The 25,273-nt window shown below is 49.4% G+C and overlaps 1 protein-coding gene across 2 annotated transcripts in view; it reads right to left on the bottom strand.

Moving 5' to 3' along the window:
* Zfhx3 (zinc finger homeobox 3) overlaps positions 1–25,273 on the bottom strand; it is a 348,026-nt gene that overhangs the window by 137,101 nt on the left and 185,652 nt on the right. For both annotated transcript variants that reach the window (XM_029480865.1, XM_021169308.2), the window contains one exon: positions 20,133–20,629. In XM_029480865.1, the coding sequence (XP_029336725.1) occupies positions 20,133–20,629 (497 nt within the window). The remainder of the gene's footprint in view (positions 1–20,132; positions 20,630–25,273) is intronic.

Below are 25,273 nucleotides of genomic sequence, written 5' to 3'. Positions count from 1 at the left end.
GGAAGGAAGGAAGGAAGGAAGGAAGGAAGGAAGGAAGGAAGGAAGGAAGGAAGGGAGGGAGGGAGGGAAATAACACCCTACAGTCCTAACAAGCAGAATGGTCCCCTTGTTTTGTCTTTAATCTCCCCAAGGGAGAAGACTAGGTAGCAACTGAACAAAACACTACTGCGAGATCTCTCCATATTATGGATACGTATTATTTTCTGATCAACCTGTTCAGAAATAGGAAGAGGGAAACATAAAGAAGCTTATGAAAAATCATCAAAGCCAAAGGTAGTCCACAGCAGACAGAAGACAGTGAAGTGCCACTGGGGTCCCTGGAGTGTAGAGCAATCTTAAGTCGAAAGTCCTAAGACCCAGGGTGGTAAGGAATGTCTCAACCAGTGAAGGGCTGAAAAGAGCTGTGGGCGTGGCTGAGCTCTGGAGTGCTAGCCTAGCCTATGCCGTGAAGAGATGGGCGGGGCATCCATCTCCATTGCCCAATCAAGTAAGAGAAGGAAGGAAGGTCCACTCTGCGCTAAGGGACACAGAAGCCAATGCTACCTCAATGCTCAGCGACAGAACAAAACTTGTATTTCCTTGTTTTTAGCTATGGCCTACAGTGAGCATCAGATTGGAACTGACACATCTAGGAAAACAAAATACTTATCAGACCTCCTAGGCCAGAAAACAAAACCGAGGCTCATGCGTTTCCCAAAATAAGCTCGATTATCCCAGCGCTAAGAATAAATGACGAGAGCCATGACTGACACGTGACCAAGGGATGCAAAAGACTTGCATATAGTCCTTAAAAACATGTAAACTAAAGTAATAACTTGGCTGACCCCACATCCTGGACACTACAATACCGTTCTTGGTAGATGATTGGAAGTGAGCGCTGCTATGCAAAAGAGTCTTTTGCATTTCTTCACGGGCGCTCCAATTTGCAACCTAGGTGAGCGCCTGCCTCTCACGGGGGTTTGCATTTTTTTGCAGGTGTTTCCAACCCAGCAGGCTCCGCATTTCTACAAAGTTCCTGACTGCCTTGTAAAAAACATCGTGGAAACTTAGCCCTCTGGGTCTATTAAGAGGAGCAGCTAACTTTGGGGGGTTTGTTTTGTTTAGACGTGTATTTTTGGGACCCTGTTACACAGCTCTAACTACCAGGCAGGCAACGGACCGAATGAGACTTTCCAGTAGTGTGGGCACATGGCTGTGGATGTTAAAAGGCGTGGTTAAGTTAGCACTTTGAGACTCAAAGCAAGGTGGCTCCTCCTACCACTTGTTGACTTAGGTCTGTAATCAGAAACCCTGGGGCTAGCTGTGTGTTTCATTAGATAAAATGTGGGGAAATCAGCTTTTAAAAGAGGAGGGGTTGAGGGAGAGAAACATCTACAACTAGGGTAGCCAAGGAGATTGACCTTTGACATCCAAACAGAGATGAGGAGGGATGGATTGTAGAGAGAGAGAGAGAGAGAGAGAGAGAGAGAGAGAGAGAGAGAGAGAGAGAGAGAGAGAGAGAAGAAAAAAGTTCCAGATGAAAAAGAAACTTCTGGAATATCTAAAATTAATAGCTCGCCACAGGTTGCCATGGAAACAGCTTTGCATACTTGGCTTGCAGGTGCTGATTGTAAGGAAGGGTGAGTGGGGACTTGAAGGCCACAAGCAGGAACACAAATGTAAACATTAAAGGGAGACTCCTAAGGCAATGTTAAGTCAGCCATGTCACAGACAGCAAGGCTTTCGATGTAAATGAACTCGCTTATGCAAGGCGGGGAAGGGCGGCTTTGAGGCGCCAGCCAACCCTGGGCTAGTGTCTGGGGGGCTGCCCCCGACTCCAGGATGGTCTGTGGTATTTCCAAGGTTACAGGATGCACTCAGATGTAGGCACCAAACATGAAAGGGGAGCGGTGTCAGATGTATTCCAGTTTAATTAGAGTTCAGCTTTCCTTTTGTCCATCTTTGCCTCTGTGGCGCGCACACGTGGAGGCTGCTGCTTTGGAGGGAGCTGCCCTGTTGCAGCTTGCTGGCTTTGTCTTTTTTTTTTCTTTTAATATGTGTTAGCCTCTGCCGAAAACAGTAAAAGAATTAAGAAAGCAGAATAACTCATGTCTCTGAGAACACATCCTATGCTCAGCATCGATTCCAAACCTCCACATCCTCACGTGCAGCGAGGAGATTTTGATCAAGTACGAGAGATACAGCTACTTTGATGCTGGACGTTGTTAAAAAAAAAAAAAATTAAAGATGATTGGATGGACAGACAGACGGACAGACAAAGAAAACAGCAACACCTCAGGTTGTGGACACCAGGATTAAGAGACTGGCAGTAAAAGCAACCTCCTAGCTCACATCTCACAACTGACTTCTCCACAGAGAAGGGCTGGACCGAACACAAGCCAGAGTGAGGCTGGCCCTGGGTGGTTTCAGAGTCCCTAAGGACTGTGCTGGGGCCCTTCTTCTTAGAAGAGGCAGAAGGATGTACTTGGGAAAAAACTTCAACACGCTTATGCTTTTAGTGCTAGAGGTGTCCAAGACTCTCACTCTTAACACAGGGTCACCACAGAGCAACCACGGTTGAGTGACACACTCAATCATCTCACTGAACAACAGTAATGGTGACATCTCTCCACTGTGTCCTCCAAACCTGACAGTGTATCGAGTTCAAAGCCAATGGAAAACGAATTATGAAAAGTCAATTATCAGTAAGGCCCTAGGTGAAGCCAGCACCTACACAGCTCACCAAACATGAGACGTCCATGGAGACGTCCAGCCGGTGCCTACCTAAGCCTTTGCCTATGGACTGGTGTTCATTGTACTAGAAGATTTTCTGCACACTACACCAAAGGAGGAAGGCAAACACCAACAAAATTCTCAGCTCTTCAGGGGTGACCTGCCTCAAAGATGTGTAAGTACAATAGTGAGGAAACGGTGGAAGTAACCAACTCGTGTCTGACTGGATTCAGGGCCAGTCTGTGACATGCAACCCATTCCTGACGCTGCTTGGTGATCAAGAACCTGAGGCTAGATACGGGGACCTAGGAGAAAACCAAATACTACTGTCTTGCTAAAGGAACAGAGCCATACAATGACTCCTAAGGACATTCTGTTATACTCAGATCAGTGCCTTGCTCAGCCATCACCAGAGAGGTTTCCTTCCAGCGGATGGCATCATATAGGGGAGCCACAACCGGGCAGTGTGTGGAGAGTGAGAGACCTCAGAACACTCAGCCCTGACTGGGATGTCTCCATCAAATCCCTCCCACCAAGGATCAGGGTTGTAAGAGCCAGAGGGGACGGAGGGCACCAAGGAAACAAGGTCCTTAGATACAACAAGATTGACTCACAGAAGAACTCACAGAGACCGTGGAAGCCTGCACAGGGGAGGGATGGCACACATCTGAGCCAGATGGGATTTCAATGCAGAGAGGGGAAGGGGACATAAACCCGACCCCTAACCCAGTGCTGTCGCCATTCGATAACCACTTGCAAATGAAAATTTTGTCTCCTCCAAATGAAATGGGTATACAAGCCATTCATAATGGCGGGCCAGCAGTGATGGCAAACAGGAAATGAACTCAACAGTATCTTTTGAGGTGCTTTGTTTTAGAATGCTTTTGTTTTTGTTTTTAAAAAGTATTATGGATACTTTGCATATATATATATATATATATTACGGCTTCTGTTTTGTGTTCTCGCGGATTCCTGTGTGTATGAACACATGTGTCTGTCTGTGTCTGTGTGTGCTTCTCATGCTTTCTCTTTTGGCCCTTTGTCTTCTGCCTGTTTCCTTATGCCCTATTCTGACTTGTTTGGTTTTGATTTATCTTATTTTATTATTATCCCTCAGATGCCTGCTTGTTTTCTAAGGAGAGAGAAAAAGGGTGTGGATTCTGAGAGGAGGGCAAGAACTGGGAGAAGCTGAGGGAGGGTAAACTATAATCAGAATAGAGCTTATGAAAAAAAAAAGTCTATTTTTAGTAAGAGGAAAAAAATGTGAGGAACTTGAAAATGAATAAATAAAATGTAAATTTAGTTTATTAAATTTATTAAAATTAGAATTTGAAGAATGAATAAAGAATTTATTCAGTTATGTATCTACACAACACAGGGGCGGGGGGGGGGGTTAGCCAAGGCAAAGGAATGGTACTTTCATAAAATAATGGATTGTGAGGCTGGGAAAATGGCTGGGTGAAGAGAAGCGCTTCCTGTACAGTCAAGAGAGCCTGAGTTCACGTCCCACAAAAGAAGTGGGCATGGCTGGACATGCCTGTAACCTCAGCACTGGGGGACAGGGACAGGAGGATTCTGGGAGCTTGCTGGCCAGTCAGTACAACAGAGACGGTGAGCTTGGTGAGGGACAGGGACAGGAGGATTCTGGGAGCTTGCTGGCCAGTCAGTACAACAGAGACGGTGAGCTTCCAGTTCAGTGAGAGACCCTCTCAAGACAATACAGCATAAAACAATAGAAGAAGACACTTGACATCCTTCTTTGGCCTCACAAAGGCACACGTGCCCACATCTTATGTGCTTACAACACACACACACACACACACACACACACGGTTTTCTGCTATATATGGACTTCAATGTTGGCAGGTACATCATATGTATTATCTCATTCAATTTGTTCAGCCACCCTGTTGGACAGGTAATTCTATTAGCCCATTTCACAGACCGGTCACACAGAGGAACGTACTGAGGTCCCAGATGGAGAACCTCTCCCCCTTTCGAACTCTAAGAGCTATGTGGGTTTGCTCCCAGGGACCTATAGGCAATCAAGCTTTCCATTCTGCGTCCACCCCCTCACCTATCTAACACCTACCGAGCATCCTCTGACAGCTGATGTCATTTATTTAGGAGTGAGGAGCAAAACTAAGACTGATTTCTGCAGACAGCATCAACAGGCCCATCTTTCCCATGTGGACAACACTGGATGCAAAGGGGGATTCTGGTAAAAGCATCAAGTCCCCCTGAGTGGCCAAGACCCTGTTAGTCTTCAATTGCAGTGTGAGAGCCCTTAGCTAGATTCCGCCTCCAGGGGGATCAGGCCCTTGTTTGTAAGGGTGGAATAACTCATCTGAACTCTGTCTTCTGAGGCCCAGCATGGCCCATACTGTCTGGCCATGGGATGGAGGGGAAGGGCAGGGGGAGGGAACACCTTACATTACACACAAGATTCCAACATGGTGGTACTCCAGGTGGGGAGAAGACATTGTCCTGCCATTTTACCTCTACCCTGCATTATAAAAACCTTTCAAGGGTTCAGTGGTTAAGTGCACTGACTGCATCTGTCCATCTCTTCATCCCCTTGGCTACCAAATGCTTGCCCTTTACGCTGATGACACTTCCAAGGCACCTTGCAGGGATCGGTACACTGCATTTGCTATGCTCAACTCTTTGTTGAGTTTGACACTTGAACATCCTTCCTTACCAAGAAAATACTAAAAAACAAACAAACAACAGAAACTCCACCGCACAAATGTTCAGCTCACTGCTAGTTTTCTTTCCAAAGCTCTATAGCCACTCACTTGAGGGGAGCCTTACCTACTCCAATCAGGGCATGAGATGGCTTCAGGTGTAAGACTCAGAAAGATGGCTGCCTCGGTCCTCTGCCCACCTCATCTTTTACAAGACAACCCCTCTCCACATTTTGTTGCAACTACAGCTTCCCTGTCGGTCTTATGATCTAACCAACAGGGTGTCCGTTTCCTCGGGCAGACCTGCTCGGGTCTTAGTGAATCAGCAACCTCTCTGTGTTTTTCAGACTGGATCATGACCGGTTCGGGTTCTCAGTTAAGAGTCCCACAGGACATGAATCCAGAACCTAGAACCCCCTGCCAAATGGGAAGGACCGTGCAGGGCTGGACATTTCTGCAAAGCTCCCTGCGTGAGACTGGCATCAGTGAAGTGTGAAATCAACTTGTCAAACACGAAGAACAGACTATATGGAACTCTGGCACACACAGGGTGAAAATATGCACGCTGTTGGACTTAAACATATACACAAAATAGATTGGCACAGCGACCTCCTGAGTGACCGACGGGAAATGTACTTCTTTGGATGAGAGCAGCCAAATTTCCAAGCCGTTGCCCTGAAGAGGCCAGTCGACTCAGATAAGGGGACTCAGGCTCAGAGCCCTGCGGCTCTCCACTGTGGTGGTTTTTCACGGTGATACAAGCACATGTGAGAGAGAGGTGGGAAAATAAGCTCAAGGCTGGCTTCAGCCACACAGTGGATTTCAGATGAGACCTTGTCTCAGAAAACCAAAAACCAAGCATGGCTGACTTCATAGCTGGAGGAGAAGGGGCAGGCAGAGTTTCTCTGTTATAGAACAAGGTTCTCAGAGCGTGGAACCAGGTTGGGGGCTAAATACTCAAGGTTTAGACATGGACATTTGTCCACGGAAGGGGGCAGGTCCAGAAAAACAAGTGTAAGTGGCTTTCCAGAGCTGGATGCTTTCTAGGTTTTAGGTCCCGTTCTTTACTCTCAAATCTTCAGGCGACACTTGCTCACAGCCTGCCCAAAGTCCACTGGGAGCGACACAAATGAGGGCAAGGTTAACCAGATCCTGTCGTTAAAGGCTCTCCAACTAGGGAGAGGCGGATCACGGTGGGTGAGAGTGGGCTGCAGTACGGACTAAAAATCTTCCCTAAGACAGTACGGAGGGGATACAGCAGCTTTGGGAAGGGAGCAATCCGGGCCAGCAGGGTTTAAGGAGGCTGCATCCCGATGAGTGGACGAGGGTTTTCCAAGCCTTCGGACACAGGCTGCAGAATCCTGTGAGGGATGCTGTGAGAGTCAGGGTAAGACTGAGTCTCTGAGGAGAATGAAAGGGTAAAGCCGTGGCTAAAGAAGCCTCCGTAAGGTCTCCATCCGAGCATCACGCTCACCTCATTCCAGCACGATAAGCTACAAAGCTCAGGTAGGTTGCTATGCCAGTTCAAGGGAAGGGAAGAAATTGGGGCGGTGGGGGGGGGGGTGTTGCTAGGAGCTGGGGCCATTTAGAGTTCTTTCCAGGCTACATTCTAAGCTGAGGAGTCAGATGCAGGGAGATGTCAGAGATGAAGACAGGTGAGAGATGGTATTGAGAAGCCTTGGGTTTCATGAAGAACAGCCCTGGGGAGAGACACAGAAAGCAGGAGGCGGAGATGGATGGTGCCCTAAAACTCAAGCCGCCATGGAGAGCTTAGCAGGGAGACAGAAAGAGGGCCCAGGGACAAGACAGTCAGGACCTTGGTGCCGCAGACACCACGGACGACCCCGACAAGGCAAAACCACTGCTAGACCAGACGGGTACCATCATCGTTCCAGGCTCACCCAGGACTAACAAGGGGTCGAGACACGAAGATAACAAGGCCTTCTGTAGCCAGGCCCCAATGCCAGCAGCCCAGCTGTGGACCAGCTGACTTCTAGGCAGCTCAGGCCACCCAAGCCAGGTCCATCCCATGATTGAGATCCGATCCGCAAGTACACCCCTAGCCTCGCCCAGGAAACCTGCAGGAGACACAGCCTCCAACATTTCTGTTCCAATCAATCTTCCCACTGCAGAGAGAGCACCGCCTTCATGCTTCCTGTCCTGCCCCTTCTCTCTCTCTCCCTCCCTCCCTCCCTCCCTCAACCTCTGTCCTGAGAATGAGGAGTCATTTGGAACAGCTGGGGCCCTGTTATCTGCTCTCTGAAGACACCTTCAGGAAAGGCTCCGTGGCGTTCCTCCCAAGCTTGCTTGCAATAAAGACAATGAGAGGAGTGCAGGCCTGGAGAGTCCTAACTCTATCAGGATGAGGCAAGAGGGCTATCAGAAGTCTGAGGACAGCCTGGTCTAGACAGTGAATTTGGGGCCAGCCTGGGCTACAGCTAGGCTGGACTACAGAGTAAGACCTTATCTCAAAGGAGGATGAGGATTGAAACAAGAGAAAAGGGGGGAATAGGGGGAGAGAAGGATACTCTAGTACAATTCATTTGTAACCCCCCCCCACACACACACACACATATTCTGCATCCTTCAAATGTACCCCTGAAGGTGAGGCGACACAAAATGGCCAGAGGTTCAACGCACAAACCAAGTAGATGCACGAGCTGGCACGGGAGGCAGAAACCAGCCATGTCAAATGGTGTGGCAGGCGTTAAGCATACAGCAACCACAATGGGAGCTTTCTGGAAAAGCCAGAATGGGTCACTAGACCCTCAAAAAGAGACAGGAAGCAGGCAGGCTCTTCCTTGAGGGCTCATCAGAAAAAAAAAAAAAAAGATACTTTCTGACAGGGCTACAAGCCCATCTCAAGCAAGGTGGGATGTGTGCAGCCAAATCACTAAAGAAACGAGCTCTTTAAACGACATCTGTTAGATCAATTAGCTGTGTAATTAGCCCCCCTCCCACCCCCTCCCTGAGGACCCGGGTTTTATGACTGCTGTCTGAGACTTCCCCAGGTGAGATCTGAGGTCTCTAAACGCCTCTCATTGAAGCCCAAAGAGGCAGGCTTCTGAGTGCAGGAAGGGTATGTCAAGAAGGGGTTCCGAGAGGACTCGGGGTGGGTGGGAGGGGGAATCTTCTGGGAACTGAAATATCAGAGAGGAAATGTCATGCACTGAGTGATGAGTCCGGAACCTGCTGGCTCTAAGCAAATCTGCAGGCTGAGAGGTAAGGGACAGAAGCAGGGGGTGGGGGAAGAGCGGGGGGGGGGGGGGGGCGGGGGGACGGAGGGAGGGATGGCACAGGGTCTACACTCAAAGTAGGACACACTGAGACTGAGAGAGAGGAGGTCAGAGCTCCACTCCCGGGGGACACCGCTTGCTTTTTCCTGCCTGGACAGTTGCAGCCATCACTAATGAAACCAAATCTGGCAAAAAAAAAGAAAAAGAAGAAAAAGAAAAAGAAAAAGAAAAAGAAGCCCAACCCGAGAATCAGAAAGTGAGCACAGATGTAGCATAAACAAGGGGGTCTCCAGCTAGTCACCTCCACAGCACTTTCTAAACCAGAGCTGGCTTGGGGGCCTGGGGTGCGGCCTGTCTCACATTCACTGATTCCTGTGTAGGACACATATGGAAATCACAAGCCTGGGCCCTATGCCACTTGGCTTAGGCTAGCTGGAGGGGATGAGGGATGCTCGTAAAACTCCCTCTGTTTTGAATCCTCCTGGAGAGAAAGCTCCAGAGGGGGGTGGAGAGAAACATGGCCTGTCACGGCAACACAGATACGGCAAGATTACGTGGGACACCATCTTGGGTGAGGAGACTCCTCGTCTGCATTCTCTCTCTCTCTCCCAAAAGCACCCTCCACAAGAAAGTCACCAGCGGCTGCTGCGCAGAGAACCTTCCTGCGCAGGGCCCAGGGGAGGCGGTGCGTTACAGGGTCTGGAACTCAAAAGCCTTCTGTTCAAACACGGCCTGTTAAAAGCAGGGAAGGCAGGTACTAAAGCAAGATGGGCGTCTTTCAGCTGCCACGACCCCCAGTACAAGCAAAGCCAGAATACTCGGAAATCTTAACACCTCTACATGTCGCAGCTCCCTCCCAAACCCCTCATGAGGCCCAAGCGGGATGAGAGCTAAGACCTGATGGTACCATTCCTACTATCCCAGAGAGGTGACTTCCCCAGGAGAAGCCAAGAGTAAATGACTGACAGCCACACTTGGGTGCCAAAGTCCAACACCCACCTTCTGTCAGGTGAAACCTATACCAATCGTGGGGTGAGGGGAGGGTGGGGGGGGACAGAGAGAGGAGATTGGAGGGCACTAGCCATACCTGCTCATCTGCCTGCTTGGCCAAAGGGAGCTCTGCAGAAGACATGGGGTTCTGAATGCACATGCTGGAAGCAGGTACTCTGGAGCCTGGGGAACCCACCTTCCAGAGGATGGGCACAAGATGACAAAGCAATTAAACACAGGCTGCGGACGAAGAGCAACTTAGACAAAACGGAGATTTAGTACCAGGTTAGAAAGCCATGAGCCCCCATATACACGCTGTCCCCTAGGGCTGGCTGACTGACACTCTGTAAGGGAAGCCGGCCCAGGTAGGAAATCTGCTTTTCTATCTGTCACCCTGGAGTGAGAGGGCAGTCAGAGGAAGCCTGGGGTTTGATCCCCTTGGGCCACCACAGCTGGGTTCAGAAGCAGGTGGAAGAACAGGGCAGATCCCATGACACCAGGACTCCTTCAAAACCTACTAGTCCCTGGGCTCAACCCTCCTCTGTCTGAGGAAGGAGAAGGTGCCTGCTCAGTAGTAATGACACACATGTCACCCATGGCAGACCACAGAGGCTGGCTCGCCAGTGTCTGCAAAGGCCCAATGGTCCGCAAGGAGGAGATCATCACCAGAGAGAAGGAGGTAGCAGACAGCTAGGGGTGAGCATGTTCTTTAGTGATTCCAGTGCACAGGCCTTGTCAAAGAAAACGTTGTTACAGTTGTTGACCTAAGAGACCGAGTAGGCTTGTGAGGCTCTGTCCAGAGCCTAGGAAGCTGCCCTGCTCATTAACAAGTACAGATCAAACACCAGCCGTAGATAAAATAGTTCTAACCTTCTACGGACCAGGAAAGGACCCTAGAGAAGGTTCCCTCATCACTCCTAATGAGTCTGAACTCAAACCTGCCTTCTTGGCAACCTATAGAGCCACAGACACAGGAGGTCCTCTGTGAGCAATGGACCCAGACTCCCAGTTGAACCCCCATGCCTTTGTGCATCTTAGTAACAACTGCAAGAGGCAGGCCAGGAGCCAGGGGTGAGCTAGGACAGCCACAAGGCTGGCAAATGTACAGCAGACTCGACCAGGCATCTTAACCTCACCCCGTTATATTTTATATGAATATATAAACATATATATATTTATTTGTGTAATATATAATATACATTGCATGAATAAATGGATTTTTTTAAAGGAGATAATGGGGGAAAGTATCAGCAGGTAAAAATTTACCAAAAGGAATGGAGAGAGTTTTGCACTTTCACGACAGAAAAGACATTTTACTTTGCACCAAAACCGGGTGACCTTTTGATGGGAGTTTGGTATGAGAAACACAAACAGGTTGAGAAACACGAGCGGGGTAGAGGGGCTGACAGAACAAGGGAGCTGCTGGTCTTTTTTAGTCTCCTGTAGGGCCCGCTGGCAGGTCACCACCCAAAGGTGACCAAAGTAAATGCAACATGGTCTCTTGAGATGTGAGTTTAAGGAAGAGGTGTGTGCGTGCGCACGCGCACGCATCTGTGCGTGTGTTACTGGAGCCCCTGGGTGTCAAGATACAGAAGGTTATGAGCCAGCCATGATATATATATACTTTATGTGATATGCTTATTATTACTTGCCCAGCTGAAACCCACATTTTCCTGAGCATCCCATGTGGTCACTGGCTGTGCCTGGCACCCATACCTGGAGACCTCTGCAGCAGAACTTGCTCCAGCCAAAGGTCATCACCTCGAGTCAATGGCTTTCATATCCCTCCACCCTTTGCTGTCTCGTGGATTCCTGGCTGGCCTCAAACACCCTGTATAGCTGAGGACAACCTTGACCTGCTGGAGAAGCAAGCCAGAATTGCTGGCCTTTGGGCAAGCACTCTGTCCGCTGGGTCGCATTCACAGCTCCCAGCCCTTGCCACTGGTCTTCTTTAAAATCTTTAGACTTCCATCTGACATCGCTGTTGCTTCTCAAAGAACCAAGAGGATGGATGGGAAGGCCCGGGAATGTGGTTTTAGTAAAGTATAAGACTGCGTGGCACTACTGACATGGTTGTCATAGGATCCGCCTTTCCCAGCCCACGCCAAATTTAGAGCTCTCAGTTCTGTTTAAAACAGAACCAAGAATACGGTTCGGGCATATTATGTAATTATTTAAAAACTCTTGCCTTTTCCTGACAGTCTTGCTGACAATGCTTTAATTGTTCCCTTACAGTTCCCTTACAATTTCCCTTTCAAAACAAAAAACCAGAAACACCTGTTGGAGCTGTATATATTCAAATGTGCCCTTTGAGTCCATGTCCCCAGCAACCTGAAAGGATTCAAAAAGGGGGTTCACGCGTTTACCCAATTCCGGGCACCTGCAATGGGGGTGGGGGGTGGGGGCTGTCCTGCGTGCCTGATTTATCTACGTAACTGTGATACGAATGATTGTTCTAGAAGCCAGAGAAATGTAATCACTGCACAAGCATTCCCCTAACCATGAGAAACCACCCCTAAAATGGCAGACGCCAGTGGCAGGAAGGATTCTGCTAGGTGGGAGCAGGTGGACTGGGCAGGATGAGATGCAAGCAGCACTAAGGCTTTCCGACACTCTGACTGACTGACAAACACCATAGTGCCTTTCCTTCTTGGCCCAAGCCAGGGATCATGGCTCACTGACAGAACCCCACAGGAGACTTTGTAGCCTGCACTGGAAAAACAGCTTATCCAGAAACCGCATCCACACCACCCAGACACCAACTTCAAGAGAGAAAAAAAAAACAAAAAACAAAAAAACATGGGGTGGAGCTTCACACCTGTGATCCGGGCATCTCTGCCAGGGCCCAGCCTGGGCTACTTAAGAGAGACCCCCTGCATCTAAAAACAATAAAAAGCTCAGTGGGAAGCACAGGACTTTGGAGGCCTTGAACAGAGAGGGACCTTGGCGCCATGTCTTGCCACCCTGCCTCCCTAAAAGCATTCCAAACCAGTAGTTCTCAACCCATGGGCGGCAGCCATCAGAAAGCACGTCTCCAATAGTCTTAGCGACTGAGACCCCCGCCAGGTAGCAACGAAAAATAATCTTACGGTTGGGGGCCACCACCACATGAGGAAGTGCGTTAAATTAGGAAGGTTGAGGATGGCTGCTCTAAACCATCTAGATCTGTGTGATAACTTACAAGGTGCTCTGCAAACCACGGAGGAGGAGGAATGTGAGGCTGTACCTTCCACATCACGTACAAGGAAGAGATTATCTAAATCAAAACTGCTGTGGGGAGTGGGGCGCAGGTCTGAGGCGATGTCTCACTGGGTAAAACCACGGTACAAGCAGGACACCTCGAGTCTGGACTCTGAGCACCACCCACATAAAAGCTAGGAACGGTCTGTAATTCCAACCCTGGGAGCTAGAAGTCGGGGGCATGGACAGAGCATAACTACGAAAGTTATCGGTGCCTCTTGCCCAGCTGGCCTAGCTGAACTGAGTCTGGGTACACTAGAAGACCCTGTCTCAAAAGCTAGGGTAGAGAAAATATTGAGTATCAAGCATCAACCTCTGGCCTACACACACACACACACACACACACCCTTCTTGAAGTGGTGGTCAGCCAACTAACTATTCTATTTGAAAGAAAACAGAAACTTCCATTGTATCATACATACATACACACACACACACACACACACAACTTATCACTTGGGTTTAACAGGTGTAAACTGGAGCAATGGATTAAAGGAACCCCAGGGAGTTTGGCCAGATGTCCACCAGCCATTACCAGGGATGACCCCACAGCCTCTCTGCCCCTCGTCTAAGCAGTGTTTAAGCAAGAAGTCCAGATTTGAGTGTGTCTGCTCATGTGACAAAGGCACACGTGTGCCTATCTATGAGAGCAGAGGACAGTCTAGAAGAATAAGGGAGTGAGGCTGGAAAGGACTTTTGTAATTTCAAAATTAGCAGAAAGGTATTTCAGTATCTTTTTTCTTTGTCGTAGTTTGTTTTCAATACTTTTTGAGTGTGTAGGTGTGTTTACAGGCACATTTTTGCCACATCTCACACACAGAACTTGGAGAACAGTTTGCATGGGTCTATTCTCTCCTCCTCCCATGAACTTCACAGGGATCAAACTTAGGCTGGTAAGCTCAGCAGCAAGCACCTTTACCGGCTCGACCATCTCACCAGGCCCCCAAAGGATACTCTGTAAAAGGGACGACATCACGCCAACTCTTTCAAACCGCCTCCGTCATGTGTGCAAGAGAAAGCGAGGTTACACGGAAGCTGGGTGTGACAGCTGAAACCTGTCATACCATTCACTGCAGAAGTGTGTGCAAGAAAATACTAACTCAAGGCCACCCTGGGCTTCAGAGCAAGGTCCTGTCCTGTCCCACAGGAAACACAAATGTGTCACTGTGAGATGCCACCAGACTGGTAACTTTCTCTTTTCCTGCTGTATTTTTTTTAAAAGTATCTTCATGATGGCTAGATCCAATTCATATTACATTTACAATTAAAGAAAGTAATCCCCATTACTACTTGCTTGCAAATGAGCAATACTAGCCATGTAAGAAATAATGTAGACTGTAGCAGAATATAGCGATGTTCTTACCAGAGTCTGCACTGTTCATGGCTATCTACATAAAGAGACCAGGGTGGGAGAGGAGGGAGGACTTCATGAGTGCTCACCAGAGGGCTGGGAGTGGCAGGGGAGCACAGTGCAGAATGAATGGCAAGAGTATTGGCTAATGGTTATAGTATGGCTTCCTCAAGGAATGGCATAGTAACCGAGGGAGTTTAAAGAGAGAGCCAGAGTCATGCATCTAACACAATTTCAGTTCCATTATGTGAGGCCTGAAGGGTAGAGCCAAAAGACAACACTGACCTGTGCTTCCTGACCTGGTGGGGGGTAGGGTATGCCCAAGGCCATCACCACAATGACCTGGGAAGAGCCTAAGGGGGAGGCCATCCACCTACACAGGAATACTTCCTAGGGGACACAAATGAAGGTGCCTGGGATACTTCCAGAAGGCAAGGGACCTTCCCAAGGGGTAACAAGCACCCATACTACTCACAGTTGGTGACACACTGGCCACAAGTTCCCATGGCAGTGATGATTTAACCCAGTCCTGTGTGATCCCTGCCCCCCAACTAAGGGTTGACCTTTTATCTCCCTAGAGATCCCTGAGGCTGACAAGTGGCTGGAGGCTACCACAGCCTGTCTACCAGAGCCATCCTAAGATCCCTCCAGCACGGACTCATGGGGCCACAGGCTATCTCCGAGCCAGGTGAGGAACTATGTATGCTATCTCCCATGTCCTGCCAGCTCTGCTGTCCACTGAGGGACATGAACTTTCAAGCTCCAGTTGCTCCAGAGAAAGAGGTCAGAGAGAACAAACTCCCTCCAAGCATCTGGCCTCTCACACACACACACCTTCTGAACCTCCTGAATGAGCAGATCGCTTTCTGGGCCAAAGCTACCTTGGGTAGGCAGGAGTCCGCAGACACTCAACAGTCTATATCATAGGAGGACGCTGATGGGAAACTGGCGCCTGAGTCAAATCACACATAAACCGTATGACACATGTGCTTCTGGGTAGCAGACAGAAGCTACCCCAGAGGATTTGGGGCCCTTGCTGTCAAACAAGGCAAAGGCCACAAGGCAGCCCCCACAGGCATTAAGGGTGAAGCTGCCTTTGGAAGAGCCCTCCCTGCCCTGTCTGCACAGAGCATGCACACTGCCCAGCGTGTGGCCATTAAGGAAACCAAGGATATCTTCTGATTTGTCCATCTACCATTCAGTGGCCTTATGACTCTGCCCTGTTGAGACCCAAGGAGCAACTGAGGAGGAAGAAAGGCTGTCGTTTTGGTCTTCCACACTGTGTAACACTCAGAAGAGGCAGGAGGACTGACCGTATGTAGGTTTTCCATATGTCATGTGGGCTCGCCTCTCCTCCCCTCCTATTTTAAGCCAAGTACAGGGGGCTTAGAGGCTGGCATCTGATCTCACGAGCCTCGGGTAGCTCACTCAACCCTGAAACTGACTAGGTTGGCAACTGTCCTTGCTATAATTTAAGATTATCGTGAAACCTGGGGTCTGGGCCCAATCAAAGACACTTCAGCTGGGAACGGTTTGAGTAATGGGTTCTGGTGGGGTCTAAATCTGTCTGTTAGAAACAGTACGCTTTCCCAGCACAGGGGACTCTTTGAGTGGGCAGGTGTGCTTGGACTCAAACTGCCTTCCCTTCCCCTTCCCTCTTTCCCAGGCAGAAAAGATCAAGTACTTCCCAGAGCTCATCATTGACAACTACAATCATGAAGGCAGGATAAGCCCAGGCTTGCCCAGGCTCGCCCGGGGTCACCCATGGACTCAGAATCTGCTCGCTCCCAGAGACAAGTATTTGTCAGTAGGAGCTGCTCCTGGTGTTAGGACAAGCCACTGGCACCTCACATCTCCTGAGTGGGGGACATGGGAAGGTGGGAGGAGGCGGGTATGTTTACCTAGGAAAGCAGGAAAAGGTGTGAATGGGTTTTGGAGCTTAGCCTGTTCCACAGTGCACTTCCATGACGGCTTAGGAAACGACCCGACACCAAAGGCAGAGACCAGGTGGTCAGAGTGGCCTACCACAGTCAGTCAGACCCATAGCCAAAGGCGGCCACTGGTTAAAACAGAAGTCATGAACATTTTGCAGGACCCACCCATGAGTCCAGGGGAAGGAAAAAGGAGCTTCTATCTGATATCGTGGGCTCCCAGGTCCCCTGCCTCACTACGATTACACACAAAACTCATTTTAAAAATCATCACTGGAGCTGAGATGGCTCAGTGGGTAGAGATGATTGTCAGTAAGCCTGCCAACCTAAATTTGATTTCTGGGACCCATATGGTGGAAGAAGAGAATGAACCACTCAAATTGTACACAGACAGACACACAGACAGACAGATACACACAGAAACACACACATGCATACATGAATACACAATAAGTGTTTTAAATTAAAAAAAAAAAAAACAAAATAAGCAGAATAAACAATTCTAGGAGAAAATATGTTTTGTTTTGTTTTGTTTTGTTTTCAGATTAGCTTAACCTCTGTGTTGTCCCACATTTTAGAAAGGCCAGTCCTAACACAGCAGCACAGAAATCTTGGGACCCAGATGGCTTATACTTGGGGGATTTTTTTACCCCTGAGTCTGGAATATCTGTATTTACCTCATGCCCTATGTTTAGATTGGGTCTGAGCTCTAAACACAAATTCATCAGATTTAGTTACGCTGCCCGAGGGAACTCGGTGCCATTTTGGCAGTACCCACATGTTTTGGCTCAACTTTCTGATTGGGGATTTTTCAGATTAGGGTTGCCGCACCTACATCAACCCCCATGACACCCAGGGAAGTGACCACAGGACAAAGCCTGCCTGTGAGACTCCTGATCCTGTGATCTGTGATCGCCTCCAACATGCAGGGAAGATGGGAAGACGGCAAGGCTTGGTTGGAAGGAGGAACACTGGAGATCCACTGGGAGGTCAAACTGCAGGCAGTCCCTACTCTGGCAAAAGACGGCTAACTCCAGCTGCTAGGAATGTGGCTTAGTTGGTGGAGCCAACCCTGATGTCCAATGGAGCCTAACATGACGACCAAAGTTCAGTCCCTCATGAAACTTTGTGTGAAGGTGTGCACTTGTACCGTGTGCAACTTGGGAGGTGGAGGCAGGAAAGGAAGACTAGAAGTTTAAGATCCTCTTCAACTACTCAGTGAGTTGAAGACTGTTCTGAGCAGTCTGAGACCCAAAAAGTTACATTGTCTCAAAAAAAAGATACTGTTTCAACAAAGCAAAACACAAAGTTAAAAAAACAAAACAAAACAAAAAAACAACTTTTAGTTTGCCCTGGCTGGGCATGAACAATTTGCCAGGAAGTGGGGCAGAAGAAGAAAGGGGGGGGGGGTCAGGGCAGGATGGGGTGAGCTGGGCAGACTGAGTGCTCTCCCTAGGTCAGCTGCTTCTGGAGCGGTTTCCCTAGCAGACAGTAAAGAACTTGATTACATCCAGTTAACTGTGCTCTAAACTGATTATGCATGTGCCGGGCTAATGGATTACATTAGCAAGAGGAAAAGTAGCACACAGTCAATCTCCATTACTACCGGGCCACACCAGGGCCCCCGCCAACCACCTCCAAACCCCACCCGAATCCAGGCTCCGAAGAAAACCAAGGAAAAGGGAGCCCTCCCTCCCTGGCCACGAGTTTATCTTAGTCTCATGGAGGGAACGCAAGGGCTCCGGAGTAAGCTCTGGACTCATAATCTGTGTCATCCAAAGGTGGGTGGGAGAGTTCCCTGCCTCTCAAAAGAGCCTCGGCGAGCAGAAGGGCATTCATTCTCCAAGGACTAATAAGACCAGACTCTAAAGACCGTTGCTTCCTGACCCTGGGGCAGCTCTTCTGAAACACCAAGGCTGATCACTCCAGACAGCCACCAGCCAAAGAGTTGCTGGTCCCAACTGGCCAGCCTCTGCCTCAGTATCTTGGGCTCTTCTACTTGTGACTTTGAACAAGAGCAAACAAACAAACAAAAAGCCGACAAAATAAATAAGATAGTAAGGCCCAGTTACATGTGACCAGCGCAGATAAGGCAGAAAATGTTTCCTTCACACCTGTTCCTCAGAAAAGGCCTCACTCTTGACTTTCCGGGTGTGATCCATGGACATGATGTGGGGTGGGGCTGGGGGAGTGGGGGTGAGGAGTTCTCAGTAAACCCTGTGTTTCCTGACCCTTCAGAAGCAAATCCAAGAGTTTGGCTTTAGTGGAGCCCTGGACCACATGGAAGATGTGGCATGAGGACTTAGCGGTCAGTGTGTGCATTTTACAATCTAAGGGGCGATCCATTTCTTAAGAGAGAAGAGCCCAGCTTCAGTCCATGTCTATGCGACCCTTCATAAGGTGACAGATGACCTCAGTGGCCAGGAGGACTCCCTTGTGCAAACTTAACTGCCGGGTCCCTCAGAAATGCTGGTTCCCTCTGGCGTTTTCCCACCTGGTTGTCTTGGCCATGTCAGCACCACTCAGGTCATACCTGCAACTGAACCTGACTACCAAGGGCATTCTTTCTACTGTGGCACGAAATCAAGCCAGTCCAGTGAGGAATTCGTATGCACAGAATAGAGGGTCTGGCTTATACTCAGTATACAAACCAATCCCAGTCCACTGGACCTGGTGTCAGCTGTCACTTCTAGAACACTCTATCCCTACTGCCTTTCTCTAAAATTGCTCCTTATACACAGTGCTCCCTGAGGACGCGCCAAGGCAAGACCAATCGTAAACACCAACCCAGCGGAGACCAGGGAGAGCCCAGGAGTCTCCCTCCTGTGGGGTCTCCACTGACAATCACAAGAGGGACACGGGAGACTGTGCCGGCTCAGAGTCCACAGTCGGCAGGAACTGACCACTTGCTAGCCCAGGAGTGAGAATCCGTCAGAGGAAAGAGAAGGGGCTGAGGAGGAAACTGGAGAGGATGGAGAGAGGTGAGGGAGTGGAGGGTGTGGGAACCGAGGCTGGGGAGATTTATGGCGATTTGTACCTGATTGTTCATACTAAAGCCATTATGGGATGATTAGAGGGAAAGGTGAGGCTTTAAGTCCAGCGAAAATCAATAGGAACGTCTGGAGCAATCCTGCCGTGCAAGTAAAAGGACTATTTACAGTATCTGCAGCCCCTCCTCCTTGACGGTCTACACTGCTCAGCCAGAGACTGAGGGGTTGGGAGAGAAAAGGAGAGGGAAGGAAGGAATGAAAGAGGCTACAAGGAGAGGAAGCAGAGAACATGGATGCAAAATGCAGAAACTTGAAGAAAGAACCAAGGAGCTCCTTCACGTGAGCTCTTTCTCTCCATAGCATTTACTGCCTTCCACCACAAAATTTAGCCATGGGATCTGCAACTCATCCTCTCCCTAAAGAATGAAAACGCTGTGAGGGCAGGCATCTGGATATGAGTACATACATGTGTGTATATCTGCATAAACGTGTATACATGTATTTATATGTGTGTGCATATACACATATGTATGTGTGTGTGTATATATATGTATATGTGTGTGTGTGTGTGTGTGTGTGTGAGCACGGGTTTGTATTGGGCTCTTTTATGTGCACTGATATTCTTCTAGAACAGTAAGTGGTCAGTATATATAAGGTGTTTAGCATACAGCGAGATGGATAAACAAAATGCACACATGAATGGCACACTCTGGGAGCACAGAGGAGTGAAGAAATAAAAGATAGGCTAAAGGACAGAAAGGGAGGCTGGTCCGCAACAGCTGAGGGAGACTCAACAGACTACTGCAGAGACCAGCACCAAAGAAGGGAGCCACACAGTAGTGGGCTGCTAGAAATTAACCTGCCCCCTGAAATGAGACACCCCAAACCTTCAGCCACCAGAGGAAGCCATCGACACAATCTCAGGCTTCACTGGGCACTGGATGCAAAACCTTTAGAGTTGAGACCGTCCCTGGGTCTCAGGAGGTCGACCTCACCTTGTACAGCTTCAGGCTGGCCTCGTGCCTGGAGTTGACTGTGTGCAGCCGCAGCTTCTCCAGGCTATTGGTGTAGTAGTCGCAAGCGTTGCACTTCAGGTGCACAGGGTTGCCGATGGCCACACACTTGAGCCTCCACTCGTTGGCCTTGCCACCCTCCTTGATGTGGGCCACCAGCTGGTACTTCTGCACGTGCTTGTCCGTCTTGCAGTGCAGCTGGAAGTTGGCCTTGAGCTGCGTGTTGTAGCGGCAGAGCTTGCACTGGTAAGAGTCCCCCATCACGGCCTTCCACTCGTCCTCCGAGAGGCTGCGCTCCACGTTCATGTGCAGCCCCAGCATGTCCAGGTTGTCCGTCGTGAACTTGTTGCAGACGGCACACTGGAAGAGCTTCAGCGATGGGTCGTTGGTCTGGATGAAGCTCTCACCCAGGTTCATCAGCTCCTCCGATACCAGCTGCCCGCCCCCGAGGCGCATGTCGAGGGGGATCTCACCGCCCACTGTAGGGAAGGTAGAGGAAGACAGTCAGAGGTCAGCCTCGCAGCCATGGTACAGAGAACAAACCCTGCAAGGTGCTAGTGGCTGGCGAAACAAAATCCTTCTGCTGTGTTTGGATAGTCTGTGCTTGGTAGAATAAGAACATCTAGGTACATTTATGGACTGTGGCCCCGTGAATGATCTCAATGCACCCCCTCTTTCAGGATCCAAGAAATCTTTATATACAACAGGATCTGAAAGTCCAGACCCCAACCTACTGCCAGAATCGGAAATGTCCATAATACCAGGCCTCTAGTAGGAACCTAAAGTGGGCCCAGTATTCACCTACACCATCTCGGAGGAGCAAAACTTCCTGCCATGGTAGGAAGTGGGCTGTGGGGTACCTTGCTGTCTACACAGCAAGAAACTGAATTTTTCATTGCTATTAATGTTAATATCGATGGCCACACTGCAGCACAGCTAACTGTACTGTAGAGATTTCAGTAACGAGCCCTCATCCCCTCCCAGGCCCCTCTTGTCACTATCCTACCTGTCTGTCAGAACTGCCTAACCCACCTCTTACCCTTTCTAGAAAGATGTTCCTTTTCCAAGACCCTGTATCACATGGAATCCTGGGTCATAGCTAGCCCTCCACAAGACCGTATCGCAGCTGCATCTCTACCGGGGTGGGGGCCCTCCAGGGCCAGAGTCCAGCCTTGTTCTAAACGGCCCTGTTGTCTGAGAGCCCGCCCCGTGTACACAAGAGCAGAAATTTTATGCAACAGACAAGGGTCAAAAGTACCAAAATGGTACATGCTCGGGAGGTGACTCTGGACAGGCAGCTACAGTCAAGGGCTCAGCTTGCACTCCCTAAGAAAGGTCTGAGAAGAGACTGCCATCCCTTCCCTCTGAACCCCAACCTGTTTTCTGTCCATCACTGCCCTGCAGAAACCCAGGGAAAGGCTTACCTTCAATGGTAGGGAACTAACACGGCAAACTCTTACATATACCACCAGAAAGCCTTGGAGAGAGCAGCCTCCCCTCTGTCGCCTAGATGTGCATGGTCTTTAGAAGGCTGACTGTCACCTTCTAGTTCCTACCTCTCCTTAGAACACATGCACTCAAGCTACCAGGTCTGCCCCCACCCTCCTCCACCCTCCATCTGATATTTAAACTTGACCTTTTTATATGTGGTTTGACTGAGATTTTTTTTTTTTAAACAACTGATTAGAATCCAAGTTAGTGGCTCATCAAAGAAAAAAATGATGAAGATGACAGGGGAGACAGAGGGAGAGAAAGAAGGGGGGTGGGGGAGGCAGGGAGTTTGTATCGACTACAAAAGAAGAAGAGTTCAGTATGGACTCCACTAAGCTACATTCGAAGTCTTCAGACAGTGTAAGAAGACAGAGGAATCTTCCACACGTGCATTCCAGAAAGTTCTGGAGGCTTTCCACTCTGGGCTCTCTTACCATGCCCCCTATTGAGAGGAGCCATAACTATGACTCTTTTTTTTTGGGGGGGGGTGCGGGGGGAGCAAATAATTAGAAAGGGGAAAGAAAGAAGAGAAAGAAAAGAGAAAGGGAAAAAGAAAGAAAATCCAGCTCTATCCTTCACAGGGACAAACTCAGGTAACATCCTTAAAACACACTCAGTTGCTCGGCCAAAGCAAAAGCTGCCCAGAGGGGAGAGGCAAGGAGCAAATGTGTTACTGTTTCTGATGTGAACCACCTGAAGCATCAAATCTTCCCCCACTCTTCTAACGCAGCCTGGGCATCGGCGCATCAATAACACTGCTCTACAGAGAAAAATCCGCTGTCGCTGGCTGGACGTCTGGAAGAACATTAGAAGCCCTCAGGAGGAGCAGAGATGTAAGCCCCTGCTCCCATCCCTGGTTCACACAGGCCCAGCGGAGGAAAGCCGAGCGGAGTCAGGATGACAAAGAGCCCAGCCGAACTCCTGCCAAGACTCCACCTTGGAGGAACGCCAAGGCGTTGGAATCCTGCAAGTCCACACAGTTAAATCAACTGCAGTGAGTTAGATGACCCTCACTTGATCCACAGGCATCTGGGAGCCTGTCTGAGTAAGACGGAGGCAGGCCACGCCTCTTGAGCCCTATGTGGGCCTTGGGAAAGACCATGGACCCGTGACAGAGACTCAACTGGCTTGGACTTCACGGCCTGGCACGGGAGGCCACTCAGAAGCACAGACTCAAGAGGCACGAATGAAATAACATATCCGAAAGCAAATGAAGGAAGCAGCGGCCGACTAACCCCCAAGCAAGCGCTCTGTAGATGCCTGGTTACTCGGGGAAACAGGAGAACTGCCCTGGTGACCCAACTCCTTGATTCTGCTAGACTTGAGAGTCTACAGGGAGTCTAGGGAGGTGCGTTCACACGGCTGCAAGTCTTATTAATATCCTGTCTACAAATGGTGGCAAACCCATGTAAGCCAAACCAGACCGAGGGGTTAACACCCTCCTCTTCGTCGTCAAGAACTAGAAACAGCTCTGGAGCGAGCATCTGACCACTAGAGAGAAGGTTCTCTCAAAGAAAGCGTGGGAATGGTAACCTGCTAGGTGAGAGTACATTTCATAGAAGCCCTTCCTGCCCTGCTGCAGAACCTAACCATATCTTATACCCTAAAGCCACCTCGCCGATGGCCTGACACCAGCTTCACAGCCGGTACCACGGAAACTTTTCTACTTGCCTCTGTTCTTCCTCCTGCTGAGGCCACACAACATCCTTTGTCAATCCTCTGGACACATCCTCTCGTCCCCGCACCTAGTCAGCCTTGCAACATGCAACAACTGTGACTCTCCTCACCCAGACAGACCTCACAGCCACCAAAAAGGACAGGACATCTCTGAAGACCCACCTCATCCAACCACGGTGCTCAGAGCTCAAGAGCCCTTCCCGACTGAGCCGGGCAAAGTCCTGGGAAGGGACAGCTCTGCTCTTGGGACGTGAAGTGGCTCTTCTTTGTGAGTCTGAACACAAGGGCTGTCCTTCTGCTTCTTTTGTATTCTGGCAACGCTAAGAACTGGGGTGATTCCCCTGGGACTTACAGACACTAGGTAGAAAAGGAACAAAGCCACAACATATGTCTCCAACTGAGGAGTTCAAGGAGAAGCCACTCACTTTCAAGGGAACTAGAAAGACCTTGATTTGTCGGCATGAGCTCATGCAGCTTCTAGGCTTCTGTGGTATGAGGGCTATACCCAGTTCATTCTGAATATCTGTCTACCAGAACTTTATTGCATCTAAGATGGGAAACTAACTGTTGGTGAGGGCGGGGGTGGAGGGGGGAGGACTAATTCCTGTTGGTGAGGGAGAGAAGAGGAGGAGGAGAGGAGGAGATATGGGCTTCAAGGCACCAGGAAACAACACCCACCCTTCCCAGGGTGCAGGGTTCCCTCTGGGGAACAAAACAGAACAATGGACTCTTGCGCCTTCGTGGTTAACCAGTGCGGCAGTGAAGCACCTTCAGATCATTTGGTCATAAGAGATCAACAGGTGAATGTTTCAAAAGAGAAAACAAGGTTTCTAATATCATGAATTCAAAGAGATGCAGCAGAAGGCAGGAAGAACGAGCTTGGATGCTCGGAAACACAGCTCCCCCCGCTCCCCCGCAACCGTCAGCCCTGCAGCGAGACCTGCGTCCTGGTGAAGTCTGGTCTCCTGGCGCTCACTTCACCCACGCCTACATCAAGGTAGATGCTCACTGTGTTGCTAAGAGCACTACTTATTCCCATGTCAATCATAGGATAGTACTTAACGGAAGTTCTCTCTCCAGATCCCAGAAGGCCTAGACAGTAGAGTCAGGGAATGGAAGGTAGCCCGGGCCCCACATAATGAGGTCCAAAGGGACCTGACCATCACACTGACCTTCAAAAAGTCAGAATATGTGTGTTTTTCCTGCTCAAAACATTGGTCATGACGCACAGGCCCCAGTACCCAGATCCCACCCACTCTTGGCTCTACTGTGTATGAGTCAAACTAATCAGTAAGACTTGGCACTGCAGTCTGAAGAAAAAATGTACCCCAAGGCCTATGTGTGTAAAGACTTGGTCCCCAGTCTGTGGTGCTATGAGGTCATGAACCAGAGGTGGGACCCAGCTGTAAATCTTCCAGTCATATGGGACCCTGGCTACTTCCTCTCTCCTCGCTCCTCCTCACTCCTCCTCGCTCCTCCTCTCTCCTCTCGCCTCTCTCCCTCTCTCCCTCTCGCTCTCCTCCCACCATAATACAAGACCTTGCCACAGGACCCAGAGCCATAGGCCCAACTGACCACAGACTGAAACCCCCCAAAACTGTGAGCCAAAACTATTTCTCTTCACATACCCATCACTTCAGGCATTTGTCACAGTGACAGAAAGCTGACCTTTGAAGGCCTGGATGTAGCCCACCCAGCATCTCTGGAAGATAGATACTGTTTTTTCAGGCAACAAAGACCCCCACCCCCCACTAGCCAATATCCAACTGCTATCAAAACTTCGGCTTTCTTTGGTGGACAGTTTTACAATTTATTCAGTTCTTCATTTATCACACTACTCATGACGGTGTCCCCAGGGCAATTTAATTCCTAATTAATTCCCAACTACACTGATCAACAACTCATCTGAAATAAGTAAGGACGCATCTCTTTCATCAGGATCCTCGAAAATACAC

The sequence above is a fragment of the Mus caroli genome, chromosome 8 (assembly GCF_900094665.2).
Source record: "Mus caroli chromosome 8, CAROLI_EIJ_v1.1, whole genome shotgun sequence".
NCBI lineage: Eukaryota > Metazoa > Chordata > Mammalia > Rodentia > Muridae > Mus > Mus caroli.
The sequence above is the reverse complement of the archived record's forward strand: the minus strand, read 5'-3'. Positions and strand labels throughout refer to the sequence as shown.